This window comes from Lissotriton helveticus, chromosome 5_1 (genome assembly GCF_964261635.1).
Source record: "Lissotriton helveticus chromosome 5_1, aLisHel1.1, whole genome shotgun sequence".
NCBI lineage: Eukaryota > Metazoa > Chordata > Amphibia > Caudata > Salamandridae > Lissotriton > Lissotriton helveticus.
The window spans coordinates 1,640,294,659-1,640,317,687 of NC_136065.1; the positions used below are offsets into that span (position 1 = coordinate 1,640,294,659).

Below are 23,029 nucleotides of genomic sequence, written 5' to 3' on the forward strand. Positions count from 1 at the left end.
TTCGAGCTTTTGTCCTGGTGGGGTACCTTTGCATTGTCGAACTGCTAAACTGGACTCCGGCTTGCTTTTGCTTGCCCTGTCGTTGCTGCTACAATTGACTTGCTTCATTGACTTTTGTATTCCATTAGTATGGTGGCTCTCCCTACTCTACATCACTGCCGTAACCCTGGTCAACATTACGATTATTCTGTGCTGGGTGGTCCGCTTCATGTTATCCTTTATTGGGTTGGTTTCGTGATTAGGAAGGGCTGGGGGTAAGTTGCAAGACACTGATAGACTGCCGGTTTACCTGTCTGTTGCACTGATGCTTGTACTCTCGACATTGTGAAACGTTAAAATTTCCCCCCCTCGCCCCCCCTGCGGGTTTTTGCTGTATGTGAAGGTGAAGCACTGATTTGATAATTATTCATTTGCTGGTCGGGGGAGGGTCGTAGCCGAGTGTGTTTGTTCATATCCTCTAGCTCCTCCCTCACATCTTATTTTTGTTTCATATTCCCTTTCCTCCTTTTTTTTTTGTCTCCTTATTCTACTTTCTTTCTTTACTATATTTCGGGTTTCGGATTAGGGCGACAGGCACGCTGTTTGGAGGGTAGGCCGTAGCCTTCTGCAGGGGTGCGGGGTGGGACGGGTGGGCGGGGTCTTTCAGATGTTTCTTTTTCGGTTCTATGGCCCTTTTCTATCCCTTTATAACGGTGCCGCTTCTGTCCTCGCTTCTCTGGCATGAGTGGGTTGGGGTCTGTCGCTATGCCACTTTTATCTGTCTCGATGCTCCGTCGCGACTGCCATACCCTTCTTTTCGCCAGCTCTCTACTTTCTTCTGTATTATTAGCCGCGGGATGCCTGGCCCGGGGTGGCGCCCATCTTGCACAATTGTGTTTCTCCTTTTATATTTCTTTTTCTCTGTTCCTCCTTCTTCCCCTTTCCCTGTTCTTGCCCTTATTGGTTTCCTCCCCTCTGTTTCCCCCCTATTTTTCCCCTTTCCCTCCCCCCTCCCCTTCCCTCTCCCCCCCCCTTTTCCCCAGGCTCGTATGGCGAGTAGGTTTCGATCGTGCAGTTTATCTGCTCCCCTTGCCTTCGTTAGCGTGTTATTGGGTGGGGGGTGTGAGATGCTGGTAGTACTTGTATGCTTATCTACTATATTTTGCGTTAGTTTTGTGCTACGACCGACTCGTGTCTTCACGTCCCCCCCCTCCCTTCCCCCTCCTCTTCCCATTTTGGCGAGGGTGTATTTTTGTTTGCTTTTTCCGTATTTTATGAATCTGCCATGAGCCTTGTCCCCTATTATAAAATGGACCTCATTGATCCTGATATTGGGCCGTTAATGTCGCTTGTCCTTTCCATAGCATTGTTTTAAATATGTTTGCCTGCCTGCCAGCTGGCCTTGTGTTGCTTATTTTGACTTTTGATAATTTAATTGTGGCCGGCCGGATTGGTTGTGGGCCCACGCATGTCTATCCTGTTGATGCAAATAAAGGTTTTCAAAAAAAAAAAAAAAAAAAAAAAAAAAGGGCTGTAGCCAACCCCCTTCTGTGGGACCTCTCTGTAAGCAAAGAGCAAGCAGGGTAAAAGAATGTCCCATTTCTGCCTAAGCTTCTCTGGTAATCCTTTTATCATTCCCTTGAGGGTCTTGTTGAATCTCTCCACAAGCCCATTGCACTGTGGGTGATAGGGTGTGGTAAATTTGTAGTTTACTCCACATTCCTTCCACATTGCTTTCAAATAACTAGACATGAGGTTAGTACATCTGTCTGATAATACCTCCTTTGGAAAGCCCACTCTTGACAAAACTGCAATGAGGGCTTTTGCCACCACAGGTGCTGTGGTGGTCCTCAGGGAAATTGCTTCTGGGTACCTGGTGGCATGATCCACTACCACCAGTATAAATATGTGCCCAGATGCTGTTTGAGGATCCATGGGACCCACAATATCTATTCCAACTCTTTCAAAGGGTACCCCCACCACAGGTAGTGGTATGAGGGGGGCCTTTGTTGTGCCACCTGACTTACCACTGGCTTGGCAAGTGACACAGGAGCGACAAAACTCCTTGACATTTTCTGACATATGAGGCCAGTGAAAGTGTGAAACAAGCCTGTCCCACGTTTTGTTCTGGCCTAAGTGTCCTGCAAGGGGAATATCATGGGCCAAGGTAAGAAGGAAACCCCTAAACTTCAGAGGTATGACCAACCTCCTGGCTGTACCAGGCTTGGGGTCTCTAGCCTCTGAGTAAAGGAGTCCATCATCCCAATAAACAGTATGGGTACCTTGGGCATTCCCTGCAGCCTCAGCAGCAGTCTGCTGTCTGAGGGGTTCAAGTGAAGGGCAATCTAATTGAGCCTGCCTCAGGTCTGCCCTTGAGGGTCCCCCTGTCCCCAGAAACTCAACCTGGTCAGGTTCAAGTTCCTCAGAGACAGTCTCCTCTTGGACTGCAGAATCAGTTTCCTGTGAAACCTGATCCTCAACCTGGGGCAAGGTGGAAGGCTCAGCCTTTCCTCTCTTGCTCCTTCTCTTGGGTTGTGGTTGGTCTATTGTTCCAAGATCCACCACTGGTTCAGGAAGGCACTTCTTAGCCTGAGTCCTTGTCACTGCAAGGACATGTGCTGAAATCCCTAGCATTTCTGCATGAGTCCTGTACTCCACTTCTGACCAAACTGAGCTTTCAAGATCATTGCCTAACAGACAGTCTACTGGGAGGTCTGCACTCACAACAACTTTCTTTAGGCCATCTACCCCTCCCCAGGAGAAGTTCACAACTGCCACACTATGGGAAGTAGTGGAGTTGCTTGCATTGGTCACTAGGTAACTTTCACCTAGTACAATCTGTCCAGGGTCCACAAAGTCAGGTGTCACCATTGTGACACTGGCACATGTGTCCCTGTAGGCCTGAGCCAGTTTCTCATTGATTAAAGGCGTCTGCCTATATTTGCCCAGGTTACTGGGACTCACTGCAGTGGACAAAGCTAAGTCCACATCATATAGGAGAACTGCCTGAGTAGGGATTCTGACTAGGCCAGATCCTACTTCAGTACCCAGGGTTAACCCTACTACACCCTTTGGCTGTGTTCCACCACTGCTTACTGAACTAGGGGGTGCAGGTGCTTTAGGAGCTGCAGTGGTGGGAACTGGATGTTTCTTGGTGCATTCACTGCCCCAGTGTGAAACTGATTTGCAGGTATTACACCAAGGTTTCTTTGGGCCATCATTCTTCTTTTTTTGTTTCCATTTTGGGAACCACCCTCCTTATTACTATTTTGGGGGCCTGAAGACTTCTGGTCTTTTTCTTTATCTTTCTGATTTCCACCCTTCTGGTCTGTTTTCTTCTGGTCACCACCTTGGTTCTGGGGTTTCTGCTTAATCCTTGTTCTGACCCATTTGTCTGCCTTCTTTCCCAATCCTTGGGGAGAGGTCAGATCAGAGTCAATAAGGTATTGATGCAACAGCTGGTTTGTACAGTTAATGATCTGTTCTCTCATGATAAGATTGTACAATCCTGTATAGTCTGAAACTTTACTTCCCTGCAACCAACCCTCCCGAGCCTTAGTGGCAAAATCAACTAAATCAGTCCAGTCCTGAGTCTGTGCTTTTTGGGTGTCTCTGAACAACAACCTGTATTGCTCAGTGGTTAGGCCAAACCCTTCAATAAGAGCACTCTTCAGGACAGAGTAGTTTTTGGCATCCTCAGGTCTAACTGTGAGGAGCCTGTCCCTCCCTTTCTCTGAAAAGGAGTACCATAAAATTACAGCCCACTGATCCTGAGGAACCTGCTGTACCATGCAGGCTCTCTCAAGAGCAGTCATCCATTTGTGGATGTCATCCCCTTCCTTGTAGGGGGCCACAATTTTTGTCAGGTTTCTATTATAATAGCTCCTGTCTTTTTCTCTAGGAATTATGCTGCCACCAGTGGCATCTAAGCCACACAATTTTTGCTCTCTTGCCAAGGCAAGTCTAGCTTGAGCCAGGGCTACCTCCTCCCTCTCTATTTGGAGTCTGACAGCCCTCATCCTGGCCCTATGCTCTTTCCTCTGAGAGGGAGTCATTCCTCTCTGAGATTCTCTTGAGGCACTAGAAATATGAGAGTCCCCTGATGGAGATCTCACTCTTCTGTTGCCTGGGAGAATGTGGTTTTGGGATCTGGGGAGGTGCTGGCCCTCTCCATTCCCAAGTAGGTTTAAGTTGGCCTGGTTAAGCCTGGCAACTTTAACCTGGCTACCCCTCTGATCCTGATCTTCAAGGTCCTCTCTTTCTGAGTCCTCTTCCTCCTCCTCTTCTACCTCCTCATCTTCCTCCTCTGGAGTGGTATCAGTTACAGGGGGGTTCACTCCATCTCCTGAATCTAAGGGAACTGCATTCGCCTTTTCTAAGTCATCCTGTTCTAGAATGGCTATCAGGGAAGGACTGGTGGGACTTCTGCCCCTTTTTAACCCTCTTGAGATGCACAAGGCTGCCCCTTTTTAACCCTCTTGAGATGCACAAGGCAACCAAGTCTTTGTGGGTTAGTTTGTCATAGCTGGAAGTTGCCTTGGTAAGGTCAACTGTCACAGGAACAGACCCTGAGGCTTTTCCTGTGTCAGACATGACTCTAGTGTGGTGTAAGTGATGCACCTACCTACACTAAGTGTTTCCCTACTGTACCTTGCTAGTGAGTTGTAGTCAGGGTGTGCTAATCCCTTTAATCTACAACTACTAAATTCAGTAGAACTTAAATATGCTAAGCTTTTGATTTATATGTACCTAGAGGTACTTGATGTGATCTTTCAATTTGATAAAAAGACTGCAATGGTAAAACAACAGCAAGCTCAAATCCGCACCGCTGCTCACCAATGTGAGAAGTTGGCCTGATATATGATGTTTCCAATTCTGGAACCACCTTGTATCAGTCCAAACAATCCCTTATGGTGTCTGGTTATAAGTCAACCTTATTAGACAAGCTATCCTAGGGGTAGCATGGACTAAGCAGCCTAAAGGCTTAACTTAAGAGGTCGTGTTAAGCGAGCTGTTTTACCACATACAATCCTGTAATATCAAATGAAAGGACACCACACAAGTATATATTATAAAAATATATGTATTTATTACTAAAAACAATCCCCAGTATTCTTTATGAACAAAGGGGCACAAGCGTTAAATCAAAAGCACAGTATAACATACAAAGTTGCACAATTTTGGATGAGGCCTAGGGGCCACTCAAACCATATACTAAAAAAATGGTATAAGAGATACCAATCGATCAGTGGTTAGGCCTAGGGCCTAGGGAATCGCTGGGAGCAGTCGGGACAAGCAATGCTGAAGTCGGGAAAAGCCCGCGGGATTCGGGTGCAGTGCTGAAAGCACAAGCATGTACCAATGTTAACCAATGGTGCGTAAAAGTTACACAAATAGAGTTTAAGAACACTTCCGCTGAACCTAGAGGAACAAAACTTAAGACACAGACCCTAGAGGTGTGTACCAGTGTGGGAACACCGGCGTTGCAATGTTACCTCACCCACAGGAAGTGGGTGCACAGGGTCGAAGTTGAGTCGGGTTTCGTCACGCAGGTTCTTGGTGCTTGGAGCTGAAAGGGCTGCAGGCGAGGTGAAGGAGAAGTGTCCGGTGGAGTCCAAGGGTGGACTCAAGTCGAAAAGTACCTGAAAGCAGAGGGGACAGAGTCTGGGCCACTCAGCAGTGACCAGGGTGGAACCAGGACGGAACCAGGCAATGTTGGGCGCAATCAGGTGGTTGTCGAGGAGCTTCTCTCCGCTGCCACGTGGGCTCTGGGGCATCTGCGACGTCCAGGAGCGGGTCACGATCTGTCCCACGTAGGCTCTCACCGTCGGCGCTGTCGGCTTCAAGATTGGAGCAAACAACACTTGGCAAGAGCAATCCACGCAGAACCGGGAGATTGCTTCTCACTCGAACCAGAAGGGTCAGAGTGGCGGCTCCTTTTCAGGGGAGCTGGTGCAAATCTGGAGCAACCAGAATCGCAAGTCGTATTTCAAGTTTCGTTGGCACAGGGGCCACAAGCCAGCTGGCAAGGGACCGGGCCAAAGCGTTGAGCCAAAGGAAGCAGAAGGGCCCCACGCAGCACTCGTCAAGTGTGGAGGGCTGAACTTCGGTGCAAGAGTGGCTCAGGGTGGGGGCTTGTCAAACCCCGGTGTACAGCTTCGAGGGTCACTCGTGGGCTGCACGGTCAGCGTCTCGTGGTCTTTTCAAGATGGCGTGCCCCACGCTTCCGGTCGCTCCACGGGTCTCAGCTCTGCAGGGACTGTGGATCGGGCTGTTGGAAGGCAGGCAAGCTTGATCTCGTCGATCTCTGTTGCTCGAGTTCCGGCGGGAACTGCAACAAAGCAGACGTCGATGGCTGGATGGTGCCTGTTTGCACAGGGTGGTCACTTCTTGACCACAAGGGAGATTCTTCAGTCTTCTACGTTGAGTAGGATGTCGAAGGGTCCAGAGTTTCATTTCTTATGTTTCATCAGGATAATCTGAAGTGCTTTGGCACTGCTCCCACTCTTATACCAATCTAGGGGGCTGGATTACCTGCTAGGTCCCCTCCTATGGGTGGGACCCAGGAAGTGGGTGGATACACCCCCTTCCTTTGATCCAGGCCGCGCTGGCACGAGGGCTGGAGTGCCCCAGAACCGGTTTAGCCAGATTATGCAAGGGGCAGCCTTGTGCGCCCCAGCACTGTCTGGTTTCTTTCAAACCTCCCTGCTACAATCCACTATCTCCTGTCTGGGGGGGTGTAACACCGCCCTGCGACAGGAAACCCTTTGTCCAGGCCCCCTTGGCTGAGTTTCGGTCAGCTACAGGGGGTCAGACCTGTGTCTGTGGCAGAAGCATCCATTTTGTGGATCTGAGGCTCTTTTAAAATTAACCGCATTTCAGTTAAGTAACATGTCTTCTCCCTCTAGAGGTGTGGAATGCTATCCCCGTCGCCAGAACTGGCGAGGGGATAGTATTCCAAATCGTATGACACCTTACACGACATGTTTTGATAAAGCCAAACCAAAGTTGCTATATAACCGCGAGGATTATAAGGCACTTAAGAGTATATGGTATGGCATTATCCTGAAACAGCTTAGGGAGTTGTTCCCGACAGCTGCAGACAGGCTCAGCTTATGCTAGAGCTCCATCTCACATTAAACCACACACTCTGCCTCCAGGATTGATGAGGCCTTCCATAGGAGTGGCTCACAGGTTTATATGTGTCCAGATATAGGTTTAGATATAGGTATACTATATCTAAGCAAGGGGTGATTACACCACCTTACCCCAGCTGAGTGATCAGCCAGTTGTGTCAATTTAAGAACCAGCCAGGGGTGGCAAAAGATATGCTGCAGCCCCTGGTAGGCCTTGGTGGCACCTATGCCCCGAGCACCTATAGTGCATGGTACAGGGGCTAACAAGGAGTCCATTTCCAATTGTGGTATGTACCTATAGCACATGTATTAATAATTTAGATAGAGAACAGCAGGCTGGGGGTCTGATTAGCAGGCCCACAGCCTCAGTAGTCGCAAACCAGTGAAGCAAAAAGCAAAAATTTGGGGTGACCATAGGATAGCAGACCCTACTCTCCTACAGCCACGTTTTTACACCTGAGTTTTTAAACAAGCTAGATCTTCCTCTCACAAAGGTTACTTCTGCCTTTTTTCCCCCTTTTCTTCACAGGCAGTTCTAATATTCGGTCATTTGATTTAAACAGTCCTGATGATGATCCCATTATACGTTTAAAGGGATCGAAACGTCGTCGACCTCTTGAATAGTATCACACAGACAACCACTGTGTTATATTGGTGTGATAACTATTATGGATAGCTTGTTTTGTATTCACATTGACCCAAATCTTCCTTTCTCTTTTGCCTGAAAATCCTAATGTTTATTTGTATGTTTGTTGTGTTTTTTTGTACTGGATGCAGGACTGTATCCCACGTTACTGTTGGTTGCTCTTGAAAATGCTGTAAACATTTAATTAATTAAATTGTGCGTCTGGCTGGACACTGCGAAATATAGTACTTACTACAGACTATATTTATTCAAATGTTCTAAATGATCTTTTAAGGACCACTGTTGTTAATTAAGATTGGCACCCAAGGTCCTTAACTACCTTTTGGGCTCCCTTGTACCCCTCTAACTCGCAAAGCAGTGCAACAGCAGCTCGGCAGGATACAAAGCAGTGCAACTGCAGCTTGTCAGAATGCAAAACAGTGCAACAGCAGCTCGGCAGGATGCAAAGCAGTGCAACAGCAGCTTGTCAGGATGCAAAGCAGAGCAACAGCAGCTCGGCAGGATGCAAAGCAGTGCAACTGCAGCTTATCAGGATGCAAAGCAGAGCAACAGCAGCTCGGCAGGATGCAAAGCAGTGCAACTGCAGCTTGTCAGGATGCAAAGCAGTGCAACAGCAGCTCGGCAGGACCCAAAGCAGTGCAACAGCAGCTCAGCAGGATGCAAAGCAGTGCAACAGCGGCTCGGCAGGACCCAAAGCAGTGCAACAGCAGCTCCGCAGGACCCAAAGCAGTGCAACAGCAGCTCGGCAGGATGCAAAGCAGTGCAACTACAGCTTGTCAGGATGCAAAGCAGTGCAACAGCAGCTCGGCAGGACCCAAAGCAGTGCAACAGCAGCTCGGCAGGACGCAAAGCAGTGCAACAGCAGCTCGGCAGGACGCAAAGCAGAGCAGCAGCAGCTCGACAGGACCCAAAGCAGAGCAACTGCAGCTCGGCATGACGCAAAGCAGTGCAACAGCAGCTCGGCAGGACGCAAAGCAGAGCAACAGCAGCTCGGCGGGACGCAAAGCAGAGCAACAGCAGCTCGGCGGGACGCAAAGCAGAGCAACAGCAGCTCGGCAGGACGCAAAGCAGTGAGATGGCAGCTCGGCAGGACCCAAAGCAGTGCAACAGCAGCTCGGCAGGACCCAAAGCAAAGCAACAGCAGCTCGGCAGGATGCAAAGCAGGGCAACAGCAGCTCGGCAGGATGCAAAGCAATGCAACAGCAGCTCGTCAGGACCCAAAGCAGTGCAACAGCAGCTCGGCAGGATGCAAAGCAGTTCAACAGCAGCTCGGCAGGATGCAAAGCAGTGCAACAGCAGCTCGGTAGGATGCAAAGCAGAGCAACAGCAGCTCGGCAGGATGCAAAGCAGTGCAACAGCAGCTTGTCAGGATGCAAAGCAGAGCAACAGTAGCTCGGCAGGTTGCAAAGCAGTGCAACAGCAGCTCGGCATGACTCAAAGCAGTGCAACAGCAGCTCGGCAGGATGCAAAGCAGAGCAACAGCAGCTTGGCAGGACCCAAAGCAGTGCAACAGCAGCTCGGCAGGTTGCAAAGCAGTGCAACAGCAGCTCGGCATGACTCAAAGCAGAGCAACAGCAGCTCGGCAGGATGCAAAGCAGAGCAACAGCAGCTCGGCAGGACCCAAAGCAGTGCAACAGCAGCTCGGCAGGACCCAAAGCAGTGCAGCAATAGCTCGGCAGGACGCAAAGCAGTGAGATGGCAGCTCGGTAGTTTGGTGGTTTGGCTGCTTTCTGAAGGGGCTCTGTGAGGATGCCACCTTCCTGCCTGCCCAGTACCTAACACTCCACCCAGGCTTAGTTATATCTTATCTTACCAGGGGGTTGAGTGGGGGGGTGGTATCAGCTCCCAGTGCAAAGCTCTTTAGCATATCCTCTGGCTTTTGGGATTTCAAAGGGTATCCAATGGTCACAGAGGGCGCTAAGGGGCGAGACACCGAGCGGGCTGCAGAGATAGACCTTGTACACATAGTCGCCAGCCCCCGCAAGGAGTCCGGCCATCTCACCCTTAGGTGGACTTTAGCAGATGGGTGGTGGGTGTGCTAATGCTGCATAAAGAGGTAGGTCTGCTTGTGTTCTCAGTTAGTACATACATGCAGTCTGCCTGGTGTCGGCCTACCCCAAGTCTCGGCCTGAGTTCATTGTGGATTGGCAGCAGGCTTCCCAGGCTCAGGGCTCCAGGTGGGAGGATATTGTGCTCTGGCCTGCACAGCAGCAGACACCTGTAGAAGGCAGCCGTGGTGTGGCATACAGCACTGCGGCCCTGCAAGGACGCCTAAGATAGCAGAAGGCTGGTGCTATAGCAGCCCACACCATTGGCGCTGAAGTTACTGGAGTTAACCTCACTGGAAGTGGAGGTTGTGGCAGTGACCTTGGGCCCGATTCACAGAACTAACTTAAGACAAAATCCTATACTTACTACTTTTGGTATTCACAGAAGGCCTTTTGTAGTAGTAAAGTTAGGATTTTGTCTTAAGTTTGACTTAAGTGCGACTTAAGTTTGACTTAAGACAGACTTAAAACAGATTTAAGACAAAATCCTAACTTAAGTCTGTCTTAAGTCTGTCTTAAGTCTGTCTTAAGTTTGTCTTAAGTCTGTCTTAAGTCTGTCTTAAGTCTGTCTTAAGTCTGTCTTAAATCTGTCTTAAGTCTGTCTTAAGTCTGTCTTAAGTCTGTCTTAAGTCTGTATTAAGTCTGTATTAAGTCTGTGTTAAGTCTGTCTTAAGTTTATCTTAAGTCAAACTAAAGACAAAATCCTAACTTTACTACTACTAAATGTCTTCTGTGAATACCAAAAGTAGTACGTTTAGGATTTTGTCTTAAGTCACTTCTGTAAATCGGCCCAGATGATTCTTAGCCTGAAGACAGGTGCGTGACCCACATTCCAACCCCTCCTGGTGACTTGGATAATTCAAGGGGTGGCCAAGGGTTTGCGAGGGGAGGGTTGCACAAACAAGTTGACCTGGACTGTTGGTGGCTGGCGGGGAAGAACATACAATACTCAAAGCTTAAGAAAGGGCACTTCAGCAGCAGATCAAAGAAACTGGAAACACTGTGACTAATTGTGCACCCAATATTTCCCAACTTCTCTCACAGAAAACTGGTCAGCTTTCAATTTACTAAACAAAGAATGTCCTCAGGACACTTCAACTTAGAGCTTAATCATCTCCTCTGCAACAAAAGGAAACAAAAGAGTAGAAACAAGGATGGCGCAATTGCTACAAGCAGATCAGCTGGGGGAGGAAGTGTAATCAAATATTCAGTCGCTGACAAAGGCTCAAGGAAGGTGAATGCGTTCTACCTGAGTCCGGCAGAAGAACCTTCCCACCAGAATGACTTGCGGCAATCAGAGGCAATGTGCCAACTCCAACTGGCACCTTGCAACAAGGTCTTAAAGACAGACCCATCGCTTACAGAGCCGACAAGAGCGGAAAAAAGCGAAGGAATTTTCCAACACAACCAGCAAGCTGAAAATAAAGGGCTAGATGTAGGTGGCTGAATACCGGTCGGTAAGGCCAAAATTCAATACATTTCTGCGTTACGGACCGGTATTTAGCCATATGCGATGTAGGTGACTCTAAACCTACATGCACAATAAGGAATCACAAAATAGTGATTCCTTATTTTGCTCTTGCATTTAAGGAATCGGAAATACCAATTCCATAAATGCAATGTACATAACACTAAAAACAGTGCACCTCGACCTTCAGGAATCGCTATTTACCACCAACTCAAGTTGGTGGTAAGTAGCGATTTCCTTACAAAAAGCACTGTTTTGCTTTTTTTAATGTGCCATGTGGCACACATACATGCCCTTAGGGCACGTATGTGTGCCACATGTGCACACATACACATTTCAGGGGTGCAACGGCACCCTTGAAATACCTCCCGCTGTTAACGATTCGGTTATACCGAATCGCTAATAGTGAATCTCTTCCCATTCATTCCTATGGGCCTCCTAGCCCATAGGAATGAATGGCTAGGTATTCCTTAATAACGAATCGAAATTACTGATTCGTTATTAAGGAATGTTAAGGATGTTGGTACCAGAGACAGTTGTGCAGGATGTGGGTGCCAGAGACACCCGTGCAGGATGTGGGGACCAGAGACAGGGGTGCAGGATGTGGGTACCAGAGACACCCGTGCAGGATGTGGGTACCAGAGACAGGGGTGCAGGATGTGGTACCAGAGACAGGGGTGCAGGATGTGGGGACCAGAGACAGGGGTGCAGGATGTGGGTACCAGAGACAGGGGTGCAGGATGTGGGTACCAGAGACAGGGGTGCAGGACGTGGGTACCAGAGACAGGGGTGCAGGATGTGGGCACCAGAGACAGGGGTGCAGGACGTGGGTACCAGAGACAAGGTTCGCCCATCCACACCCCAGATGGCGTGTAAGGATACAGTGACAGGTGCAATCTTACCCTTTTGAATGGCTTCCTTCTGCGGGGCCGTGTTCCCACAAATCATTTCTTTCCACATCAGAATATCCTGATTTTTCTGCATTTTTCCAACTGGTCCATTCGGCTGTAATTATAGGAAATATCTTGTGTTAATATTTCTAAAGCATCACACAAGGGTGCTTCAGTTCACAAACATTAGCAGCTGGTCAGTTAATCGCTTGGTTGCGCCTTTTCGCCTCATCTTGTTAGCTAGTCGCTCTGGAGCTTCACGCAGGAGCCTCTAGGCTCTGGATAGGCCCGATTCACAGAACTAACTTACGACAAAATCCTAAACTTACTACCATTTTGGTATTCACAGAAGGCACTTACTCATTTTGGTATTCATAGAAGGCACTTACTCATTTCGGTATTCACAGAAGGCACTTACTCATTTTGGTATTCACAGAAGGCACTTACTCATTTCGGTATTCACAGAAGGCACTTACTCATGTTGGTATTCACAGAAGGCACTTACTCATTTTGGTATTCATAGAAGGCACTTACTCATTTCGGTATTCACAGAAGGCACTTACTCATTTTCGTATTCACAAAAGGCACTTACTCATTTCGGTATTCACAGAAGGCACTTCTCATTTTCGTATTCACAAAAGGCACTTACTCATTTCGGTATTCATAGAAGGCACCTATTCATTTTGGTATTCACAGAAGGCACTTACTCATTTTCGTATTCACAAAAGGCACTTACTCATTTCGGTATTCACAGAAGTTAGGACTCCTAACTTTAGGACTCCTAAATGCCTTCTGTGAATACCGAAAGTCTCAAAGTCAGGATTTTTCTCAGTTTAGGAGCAGTAAAGTTAGGACTCCGTAACAGAGAAAAATCCTAACTTTAAGACTTCATGACACGCTGTGTGTGGCTGTGGTGTCGTCCTTTGGCTCCCTCGCTTTCCCTCCGCGGGCGGGCTCGGCTCCGCCCCCCTCCTCCACCGTTCCTGTATTCACCTGGGCTTTCATGGTCATCGACCGGCCGGGCTTGGCTCCGTCGGTCCTGCTGCTGCCTACAAGCCCCAGGATCCCTTGCGGCAGGACGCAAGAACAGCACGCGCCAAGAAGCGCATAAAGCGCCGCCTGGTCCCTCGCCCGGCCAAAGGGCGGGCCGTCCGGGGCCGGAGGAGGCGGGGCTGGGCCCCCCCACTGACATTCTCTACGAAGTAAAGGTACTGTTGGTATTAATTCCCTAATAATGGGTAGGAAGAGACCTGATGGACTTAAACAAAACAGGGGAGGGGTGCTACCCTGGACTCATATTTAGTAAAGGTCACCAGCCTGATAAATGAGGAGATTGAATGGACTGAGAGACGCCTCGCCTGGAGAAGTGTGGCTAAATGGTCAGAGCGGCAGACCCTGATGCAGAGGTCTGGCCCGGGACCAGGGTTCAATTCCCCGCCTCGGCGGGTCTTGGGCTCAAAATTCCTCGGACCTGATCATTCTCGCCTCGGTGCATATTCCAATCATGGAGTCCCACTCTGCAACTCTGGGCAATAGCTTGCTTAATCTCCACAACGGCCCCCACAACGCTAAGGATGCCTGACTTCACCTTGGGGGTGCCCAGGAGTGGGCACTTCACAGGGAAAGCCAGGATGGGTTCCACAGCGGTATTCGTACAAGCGCCTTGAGACCCTTGCGGGTGAGTAATGCGCTATACAAGTATCAATTTGCATTTGCATTTGCATTTGCATTTGCCTCTCAATAGATCCGGTCCAAACTATTGTAGCTATTGTACATGACGTTCCGGAGGGTGCCGCATCTCAGCAACAAATGTTAACACCTGGGATCCCTCGAGATCTAATAGATTCAGCCCAAATGCCCAGTCCTCTCTTAAGCTGCCAAGACCAGCCCCAAAATGTATCTACAACAGGTTCTATTGATGAAGTTATAGCTTCTAACCCTCCATCACCTGTGCAGAATAGTAGGAGATGTACTAGAGCTGGGGGCCAGGCACAATTTACTAAAGTGAAACAACAGAGGGTGGTAAGGAATCTGAGATCTAAGGCTAAATCTACTAAATTACCCCCTAATAATCAGCCATCCATGGAGGATTTGCCCTACTTACTTTGGGAATCAATCAAAGAAAAACTGGATCTAAGCTTAGGTCCGATTATTACCAGGCTTACTTCTATTGAAGAAAGGGTTATGGTTCTAGAGCGAAATAGTGGCCTTGCACGCCCAAATAATCCTACTATAAACCCAGCCCCACTACCACAGGACAATCACAGTATGATTGATTCGCCCATGGGGCGCAGAATGCCCAGGAGTCCCTACCAAAGGTTATAGATCATCAACCGGTCACCTCGAACATTGTATTAATCCAGGATGTAGCTACAAACAATGCTCCTCAAAATTGTAACAATATACAAGTAAATCTAGAGAAAGATGGCCCCATACGAAATTCCCAAGCACCCACAATAAATGGGCACATGTCCCATCAAGCAAGAGAACCTTTCCAGCTTATACCAGAGGCTGTACCATTAGTTCTAGTCCTGGCCAACGTCCCTAAACTGGGTCCAGGGCAAGTTGAATCTTCTGTTACTTTAATTGATAAAGCACTACATTGGCTGGTTAATAATATGAGGATATCTGGGAGTGGAGGTCAGCGACTTGCCAGGGAAATTATTATGGTTAGAAGGGTCTCTTGGGTGGGTCACCACAAGAAAAGATTTGGGGGTGACTGTCTAGCCATTAACTTCTCTAACCCTGGAGTATTACCAAATGTCCTGGCAAACTTACTACCGCCCCAGCAGAGGAGTTCTGCGATTATACCACTAACCCTAGAATTTTTCTATGACAGGATATGGTGTATGAGGGAAACTAAGAGTATTAGGCCAAATTGTCAGTCTGTTTGTCCACTGGGTGGGAGGGGGACTCCAGGTCTGTTAGATGGCTTCGGCCTGAGAAACCGTTTTGGAGCCCTAACCGACATGGAGGAATGTGACTGACTTCAGGCAGAGACTGGTGACGTTTTAGGTGGGTTCCCATATAATATCCAGGCATGTGAGCATCAAGCACAAGATTATATGGCCTTGAATCAGGTTAATATCCTGCGTCCTGCCAACTTATCTGATGAAGTGACTACTGAGAAAAACATCCATGACCCTATCATCTTTCTATTGCCTTACTCAAACTCCACCATAGATCCTGGTGCTGGGAGTAGGATTTCAGCTCTTGCTCCTGATGTCAACGAACCCCCCTCTTCTATTGTACAACGGTTGACATCAGATAGTGTGACTGCGATCCCACCAGACATAACAAGATTAAGTAATGCCATGACATCCCTTACGTCGATGGAAAATTTGTCAATACTATCTTGGAATATTGCGGGGATTGGTAATAAACTTTTTTTCCCTGATTGGTGCACATTTATAGACCAATATGACATATGTCTTTTTCAAGAGTCTTGGGTAGTGTCCCCTGTCTTCCGGGTGGGCTTTCTAAATTTTTATATTCCAGCAATTAAAAAACCCAAAGGTCGTCCTGTAGGAGGATTGTCGGTATGGATACGTCAGAATTTATGTTGCAAAATCCAGCAAATACGGTCCCCAAACAATGATATCATGATGGTCAAATTAGGATGGAGTGATGACTACTGGGTGGCCATTTTCAATGTTTATGCTAGAGGGGTAAATCGGGGAAATAGTTCTGAAGTTATATCGTCCCTTGATTCCCAGTTAGAAGATCTTCCACACCAAATAGCTACTATCGTGGCCGGAGATTTTAACACTACTTTTGAACCGCTTGGCCAAGAAGACCAGGAATTATCGGCTGATCAAGACACTAGCTGGGGCATCCCTAAACTTGAAATTCCTGTTGTTAAAAATTGGACAGCAGCTGCCATCCAGCTAAAAGCTATGTGTCTAGAAAGAGGCCTTAGAGCGGCAAATGGGCGAACCCCCTCAGATCAGTGGGGAGGAAATACATTTGATAACGGGTGTAATAGTAGCCGTATTGACTACCTGCTGGTTGACCTAAGGATATGGCATAGCTTAGTCGATATGGGCATCTTACCTAGACTGAAAAGTGACCATAACCCTCTTTGTTCATCCTTATCACTACAAAAAGGAGTTAGAAAGGACCCACCACAGGGTGGGGTTGTGACACTTGACATTGTCGCTTCAAACGATATGCGTCATGTCAAGGGGAACAAATTTATTGAAAATCTTGAGGAATTGGCAGCACTCAAAGTAAAGGTAATGCATGAACTGAACTACTTAGCTAATCAAACTAAAGGCCCAGATTTTTCTCAAATTGTGGTAGAAGTTCAATCCCGTCTCTTTTCCAGCCTTAGAAGTTTTTTATAAAAGGAACAGAAAAAAAGAGGAATCAAGGCACAATATCTACTGAGGCTAGGTGGTACAACGAGGATTGCAGACTAGCACGCTGTAATTTGAGTGTAGAATTAAGATCAAAAAATCCCGTCAAGGTAAGAGAGGAAAGGGATTCATATAGGCGTACCCAGACGATGGCAAAAAGAGAGTGGGATGAGGGATGTTGGAGAGATTTGAAGCATGCTTGTGATGCTAAAGATTTTTTAAAAAATTGGAAAATTGTTAAATGGGATAGAGGAGGACAGCTAGATCCCCCCCAAAATAACGTAGCAGAATCTCAGTGGATAGATTTTTTTAAGCCACAGTATGCCTGCAATCTGGCAGGAGACGACCACCCTACACCCCCGCATATTTTCTATAAGAATGAGGTATTCTCTGAAAAAGACGTCAGTCTAGTATTAGACTGTGTCTCAAGTGGTAGAGCCCCAGGTATGGATGGCATTCCTGCAGACGTCTTCTTAAGTGACAGACCGACTTGGTGCCAGTATTTTGCACTTTTGGCCAATGCAGTGGCTAAGGGCGCTCCCATTCCATTTTCTTGGAATGGAGCAGAAATAATTCCCGTATTTAAAAAGGGTGACAAATCAGTTCCCAGCAACTGTAGGCCTATTAGCCTAATAGATTGTGCACAAAAGTTAGTAGGTCGACTGGTCCAAAATAAAGTACAGCTCTGAAAAGAGGAATTTAACATACTATCCCCATTTCAAGCGGGGTTCCGTCCCTGTACCAGCTCTGTAGACCAGGTCTTCCGCTTTATCACAATCTATTGCAGAAATGTGGTCTTGACAAGAGGCACTCTCTACACAGTGATTGTCGACCTAAAGTCGGCTTTCGACTTGGTCCCTCGCAGCAAACTCTGGAGAGTCCTTGGAGAATTGAGGATGGTAACTGAGTTACTAACATTTCTCGTCCACTTGCATGAAAACAACTTTGCGAGGATCAGATGGGGGGCACAGGGTGAGGTTACGGATTCATTTCCTGTCGAACGTGGTGTTCGGCAGGGATGTGTCCTGGCTCCCACCCTGTTTTTCTTATACATCAATGGAATTGTCGACCATCTTTCCAGTTCCCCTACTGATGCCCCAGTCCTTGCTCGGGCCCGCATACCTTTTCTCATGTTTGCGGACGATACCCTGATCATCTCCCGGACCCCGAGTTGCCTCCAGAAGGATGTTAATGCATTTGGGGAATTCTGCTCCATTCGTGGGCTTGAAGTAAACACTACAAAAACAAAGTTTACTTCCTTTAACCATAATAAACCATTTAAAGGTAAAATCCACCTGAATAATATTCCGTTAGACCAGGGGATGCCTTTACCTACCTAGGTATTTTGTTACAGAACAACATGGGGTGGAAAAGCCACAAGGATTCGACTATTCTAAAATAGCATCAGTTAGTAGGTGTACTAAACTCTAAATATAAGTCCTCCTTCACTAAACCAATAACACCAGCATTGGAAAAATACAATATGAAAGTGATTAGCTCTGCCCTTTATGGGGCAGAGCTCTGGGGATTTAGCAATTTAAGTCACCTCCAAAAAGCCGAAAATAAATTCCTACGTGGCTTAGTTTGGGTTCCTCAAAGTACCCCGATGGTCCCCCTCCGCCTAGACCTAGGCAGGAAAAATGTGATGGATATGGCAAGATTACGCCCACTGTTGTATTGGAGGCCAATCTGGACCACCCCAGAACTTGCACACTATGCCCAGGGTTTGAAGGACGTGATTTTTGTAGATCGTTTCCATTAAATCCAGTGGCTAAAAGAGTTAAGGTCTCTCTTGGCAAAGTTGGATCTATGGGGCATATTACCAAGCAATAGCGCTAATTATCGGTAAGCTTGGTTAGCGGGTATAATAATATCGCCGCGCTCCGACGATTTTTACCGCTGAGATACCTTGATATTATCAAGGTTTATCTCAAAAGCGGTAAAAATCGTGCGAAATGCATGAATATCGCTGTAAAATCAGCGATATTCATGCATTATCGTGACAATGCTCTTAGCCATGTTATCCACCTCCCATTGGATAACATGGCTAAGAACTGCTCAGGGCAGGCGTTAGCTTTTGGAGATAATCACGCTTAGCGTGATTATTTCCAAAAGTAGGTAATAGGAGATAGCGACGTTAGCGACTGTTTCCAGTCGCTAACATCTTGGCACGCCCACTTTGCAAGTCATTAGCAATAATTATCGCTGACATGCAAAGTGGGCCCCAAGATGATCGCTATCTCCTAATAGCTGTCGCTAACTGGTGTTAGCGACAGCTAGGTAATAGGGCGATAAAATTATCGCCGTTTTAGTGGGAAAAATTCCCGCTAAAGCGGCGATAAGGCCCATGGTAATATGCCCCTATGTCTTTTATGGGAGGACCCAGAAACTGCAACTTTTCCCTCAAAGCGTCAGTTGAAAGATAGATATTGGGAAATGGTACTATCTTCCTCCCAGCTGGGAGGTATGAATACCAACCTGACAGGCCGCTTTTTGGTCCATAAGTCATGGCCGTCTTATGAAGCATATTGGGACGTAATAGAGAGTCCTATGGATCGAAAACTGTACTTTCAGTTTAGAACAGGAACGTTGCCTATAAGAGCTTTTACCCATAAATGCGCTCCTGTATCAGAAGACAAATGTCATAATTGTATGGACATGGTGGAAAGTACAGCCCATCTTTTATTTGTATGTCCCCTTTATTCAGCCCCACGATCAAAATGGTTGAGACCTGTTTGTTCTTCTCTGGGTACTCAGAGGAGCGCAGAAGCTTTGAGGATACTTGAATCAGATTCCTCTCCCCACCTGGCCGTTGGTCTAGCTAAATTTTTAAGGTGGGCCTGGATTATTCGATCACGCACTTTATTGCCAAGTACTGTTATTCTGTCATAAGGGTTTTTTGTACAGTCTCATGTTTTTAATATGGAATCTTAATACATATTATGGATGAATCTTTTTACACTTTTTGTAAATCGGCAGTATAAATCAGAATTTAATACAATTTTAACTATATGTAGTTTATATGTCCTATTTATTGTGTATTGTCTAGTTTTGTGTAATGTATGTGCCTTTAAGACTTCCGTTATTGACAGAAGGCATTTAGGAGTCCTAAAGTTAGGACTCCTAACTTCTGTGAATACTGAAATGAGTAAGTGCCTTCTGTGAGTACCAAAATGAGTAAGAGCCTTCTGTGAATACCAAAATGGTAGTAAGTTTAGGATTTTGTCTTAAGTTAGTTCTGTGAATCTGGCCCTAAGTAACTGACATTTTCATTCAAGGGGTTTTAAACGTGTCCTACCCCTGTCTCTGGGTCTGTGCTCAGCATTCAGCATAGAAACCAAGCATTTCCCATAATGTGGAAGGAGGCGAAGGCCCCTCAAAGGCTCCACCAAAACCCTGAACAAGTCGAGACAAACGTCACACCTGGTTCAAGTTCAAGTTCAAGTTCGGGCATTTATATAGCGCACTACTCACCCAGAGGGTCTCAAGGCGCTTGGGGCAGGGGTTCATTATTTGTCGAATAGCCAGGTTTTAAGTTCCTTTCTGAAGGTGATGTGGTTTTGAGTGAGGCGGAGGTGTGTGGGGAGTGAGTTCCAGGTCTTGGCCGCCAGGAAGGAGAAGGATCTGCCACCCATGGTGGATTTACGGATGTGCGGGACTGTGGCGAGGGCTTGATTGGACGATCTTAGTTGGCGGGTGGGTTTGTAGAAGGATAGTCGGGTGTTGAGGCATTCGGGTCCTATATTGTAGAGGGCCTTGTGTGCGTGGGTGAGAAGACGGAACGTAATTCTTTTGTGGACGGGGAGCCAGTGGAGGTCTTTTAGGTGTCCGGTGATGTGAGCTTGGCGAGGGATGTCCAATATGAGTCTCGCTGATGCGTTTTGGATGCGTTGGAGTTTTTTCTGTAGTTTTGCAGTGATTCCGGCGTATAGTGTGTTACCATAATCCAGTCGGCTCGTAACCAGTGCGTGGGTGACAGTCTTTCTTGTCTCGAGGGGAATCCAGCGGAATATTTTTTTGAGAATGCGAAGTACGTTGAAGCAGGAGGATGAGACTGCGTTGACTTGTCTGGACATCGAGAGAGAGGAGTCTAGGATGAAGCCAAGGTTACGTGCGTGGTCTGTGGGTGTGGGTGCTGTGCCCAAGGCGGAAGGCCACCAAGAGTCGTCCCAGGCAGATGGGGAAGATCCTAGGATGAGCACCTCTGTTTTGTCTGAGTTGAGTTTTAGGCGGCTATGATTCATCCATTCGGCTACTTCTTTCATGCCTTCGTGAAGATTGGTTTTGGCGGTGTTAGGTTCTTTGCTGAGGGAGAGGATTAATTGGGTGTCGTCAGCGTAAGAGATGATGTTAAGGTTGTGTTGGCGCGCGATGGATGCGAGTGGGCTCATGTAAACGTTGAAGAGGGTGGGACTAAGTGATGATCCTTGTGGTACTCCACAGATGACTTCAGTGGCATCTGAACTGAATGGGGGAAGTCGGACTCTTTGAGTTCTCCCGGAGAGGAATGAGATGATCCAGTCCAAGGCTTTTCCTTGTATGCCGATGTTGCTGAGGCGTTGTATAAGGGTGCTGTGGCAGACTGTGTCGAAAGCGGCTGAAAGGTCGAGTAAGATGTGAGCCGCTGTCTCTCCATTATCCAGTAGTGTTCGGATGTCGTCTGTCGCTGCAATGAGGGCGGTTTTGGTGCTGTGTTTGGCTCGAAATCCGGAGTGAGATGGATCGAGGGAGTTGTTGGATTCAAGGAAGGCGGCGAGCTGGCTATTGACGGCTTTCTCAATGACTTTGGCGGGGAAAGGGAGGAGGGATATGGGTCGGTAGTTTTTAAGTTCAGAGGGGTCTGCTGTGGGTTTCTTCAGTAGGGCGCTGAGTTCGGCGGGTTTCCAGCTTTCTGGGAAGGTGGCAGAGTTGAACGAGCAGTTGATGACATCACGGAGATGGGGTGCGATGATGGAGTCAGCTTTGTTGAAGATGTGATGTGGGCAGGGGTCGGTTGGCGAGCCAGAGCCAGGTTACTCACTAACTATCAGAACCACAAGACGAGAGACTACTACTGACCACCCTTGCAGGCCACATCATCTTCAAAACCAGCTGCGTCATTTACAAAGCCGTCACGACCAGCATCCCCGCTTATCTGGCAGACAAGCTCAGCATCTCTGGTGGAGGATGTGAGTACCAGAGACAGCCGTGCATGATGTGGGTGCCAGAGACAGCCATGCAGGATGTGGGTGCCAGAGACACCCGTGCAGGATGTGGGGGCCAGAGACAGCCATGCAGGATGTGGGTGCCAGAGACACCCGTGCAGGATGTGGGTGCCAGAGACAGCTGTGCAGGATTGGTTGCCAGAGACACCCGTGCAGAATGTGGGTACCAGAGACACCCGTGCAGGATGTGGGTGATGGAGACACCTGTGCAGGATGTGGGTACCAGAGACACCTGTGTAGGATGTGGGTACCAGAGACGCATGTGCAGGATGTGGGTACCAGAGACATCCGTGCAGGATGTGGGTACCAGAGACATCCGTGCAGGATGTGGGTGATGGAGACACCTGTGCAGGATGTGGGTACCAGAGACACCTGTGCAGGATGTGGGTACCAGAGACGCACGTGGAGGATGTGGGTACCAGAGACATCCGTGCAGGATGTGGGTACCAGAGACATCCGTGCAGGATGTGGGTGATGGAGACACCGGTGCAGGATGTGGGTACCAGAGACACCTGTGCAGGATGTGGGTACCAGAGACGCACGTGGAGGATGTGGGTACCAGAGACACCCGTGCAGGATGTGGGTACCAGAGACAGCTGTGCAGGATTTGAGTACCAGAGACAACCATGCAGGATGTGGGTACCAGAGACAGCCATGCAGGATGTGGGTACCAGAGACAGATATGCAGGATGTGGGTACCAGAGACAGACATGCAGGATGTGGGTCCCAGAGACACCTGTGCAGGATGTGGGTCCCAGAGACACCTGTGCAGGATGTGAGTACCAGAGACACCTGTGCAGGATGTGGGTACCAGAGACAGGGGTGCATGATGTGGGTACCAGAGACAGGGGTGCAGGATGTGAGTACCAGAGACACCTGCGCAGGATGTGGGTAGACAAGGGTACCAGAGACAGGGGTGCAGGATGTGGGTACCAGAGACACCTGTGCAGGATGTGGGTAGCAGAGACAGACATGCAGGATGTGGGTACCAGAGACAGACATGCAGGATGTGGGTACCAGAGACAGACATGCAGGATGTGGGTACCAGAGACACCCGTGCAGGATCTGGGTGATGGAGACACCTGTGCAGGATGTGGGTACCAGAGACATCCGTGCAGGATGTGGGTACCAGCGACATCCGTGCAGGATGTGAGTACCAGAGACAGGGGTGCAGGATGTGGGTACCAGAGACAGGGGTGCAGGATGTGAGTATCAGAGACAGCCATGCAGGATGTGGGTGCCAGAGACAGACAAGCAGGATGTGGGTACCAGAGACAAGGGTGCAGGATGTGGGTACCAG

At 48.1% G+C, this 23,029-nt stretch overlaps 1 protein-coding gene across 1 annotated transcript in view; it reads right to left on the reverse strand.

The window, feature by feature from the left end:
* The window catches only part of LOC144752744 (uncharacterized), a 339,420-nt gene that overhangs the window by 231,758 nt on the left and 84,633 nt on the right, over positions 1–23,029 (reverse strand). Inside the window, exon 7 of the mRNA XM_078640601.1 lies at positions 12,180–12,269. Coding sequence (XP_078496727.1) covers positions 12,180–12,269 — 90 coding nt within the window. The remainder of the gene's footprint in view (positions 1–12,179; positions 12,270–23,029) is intronic.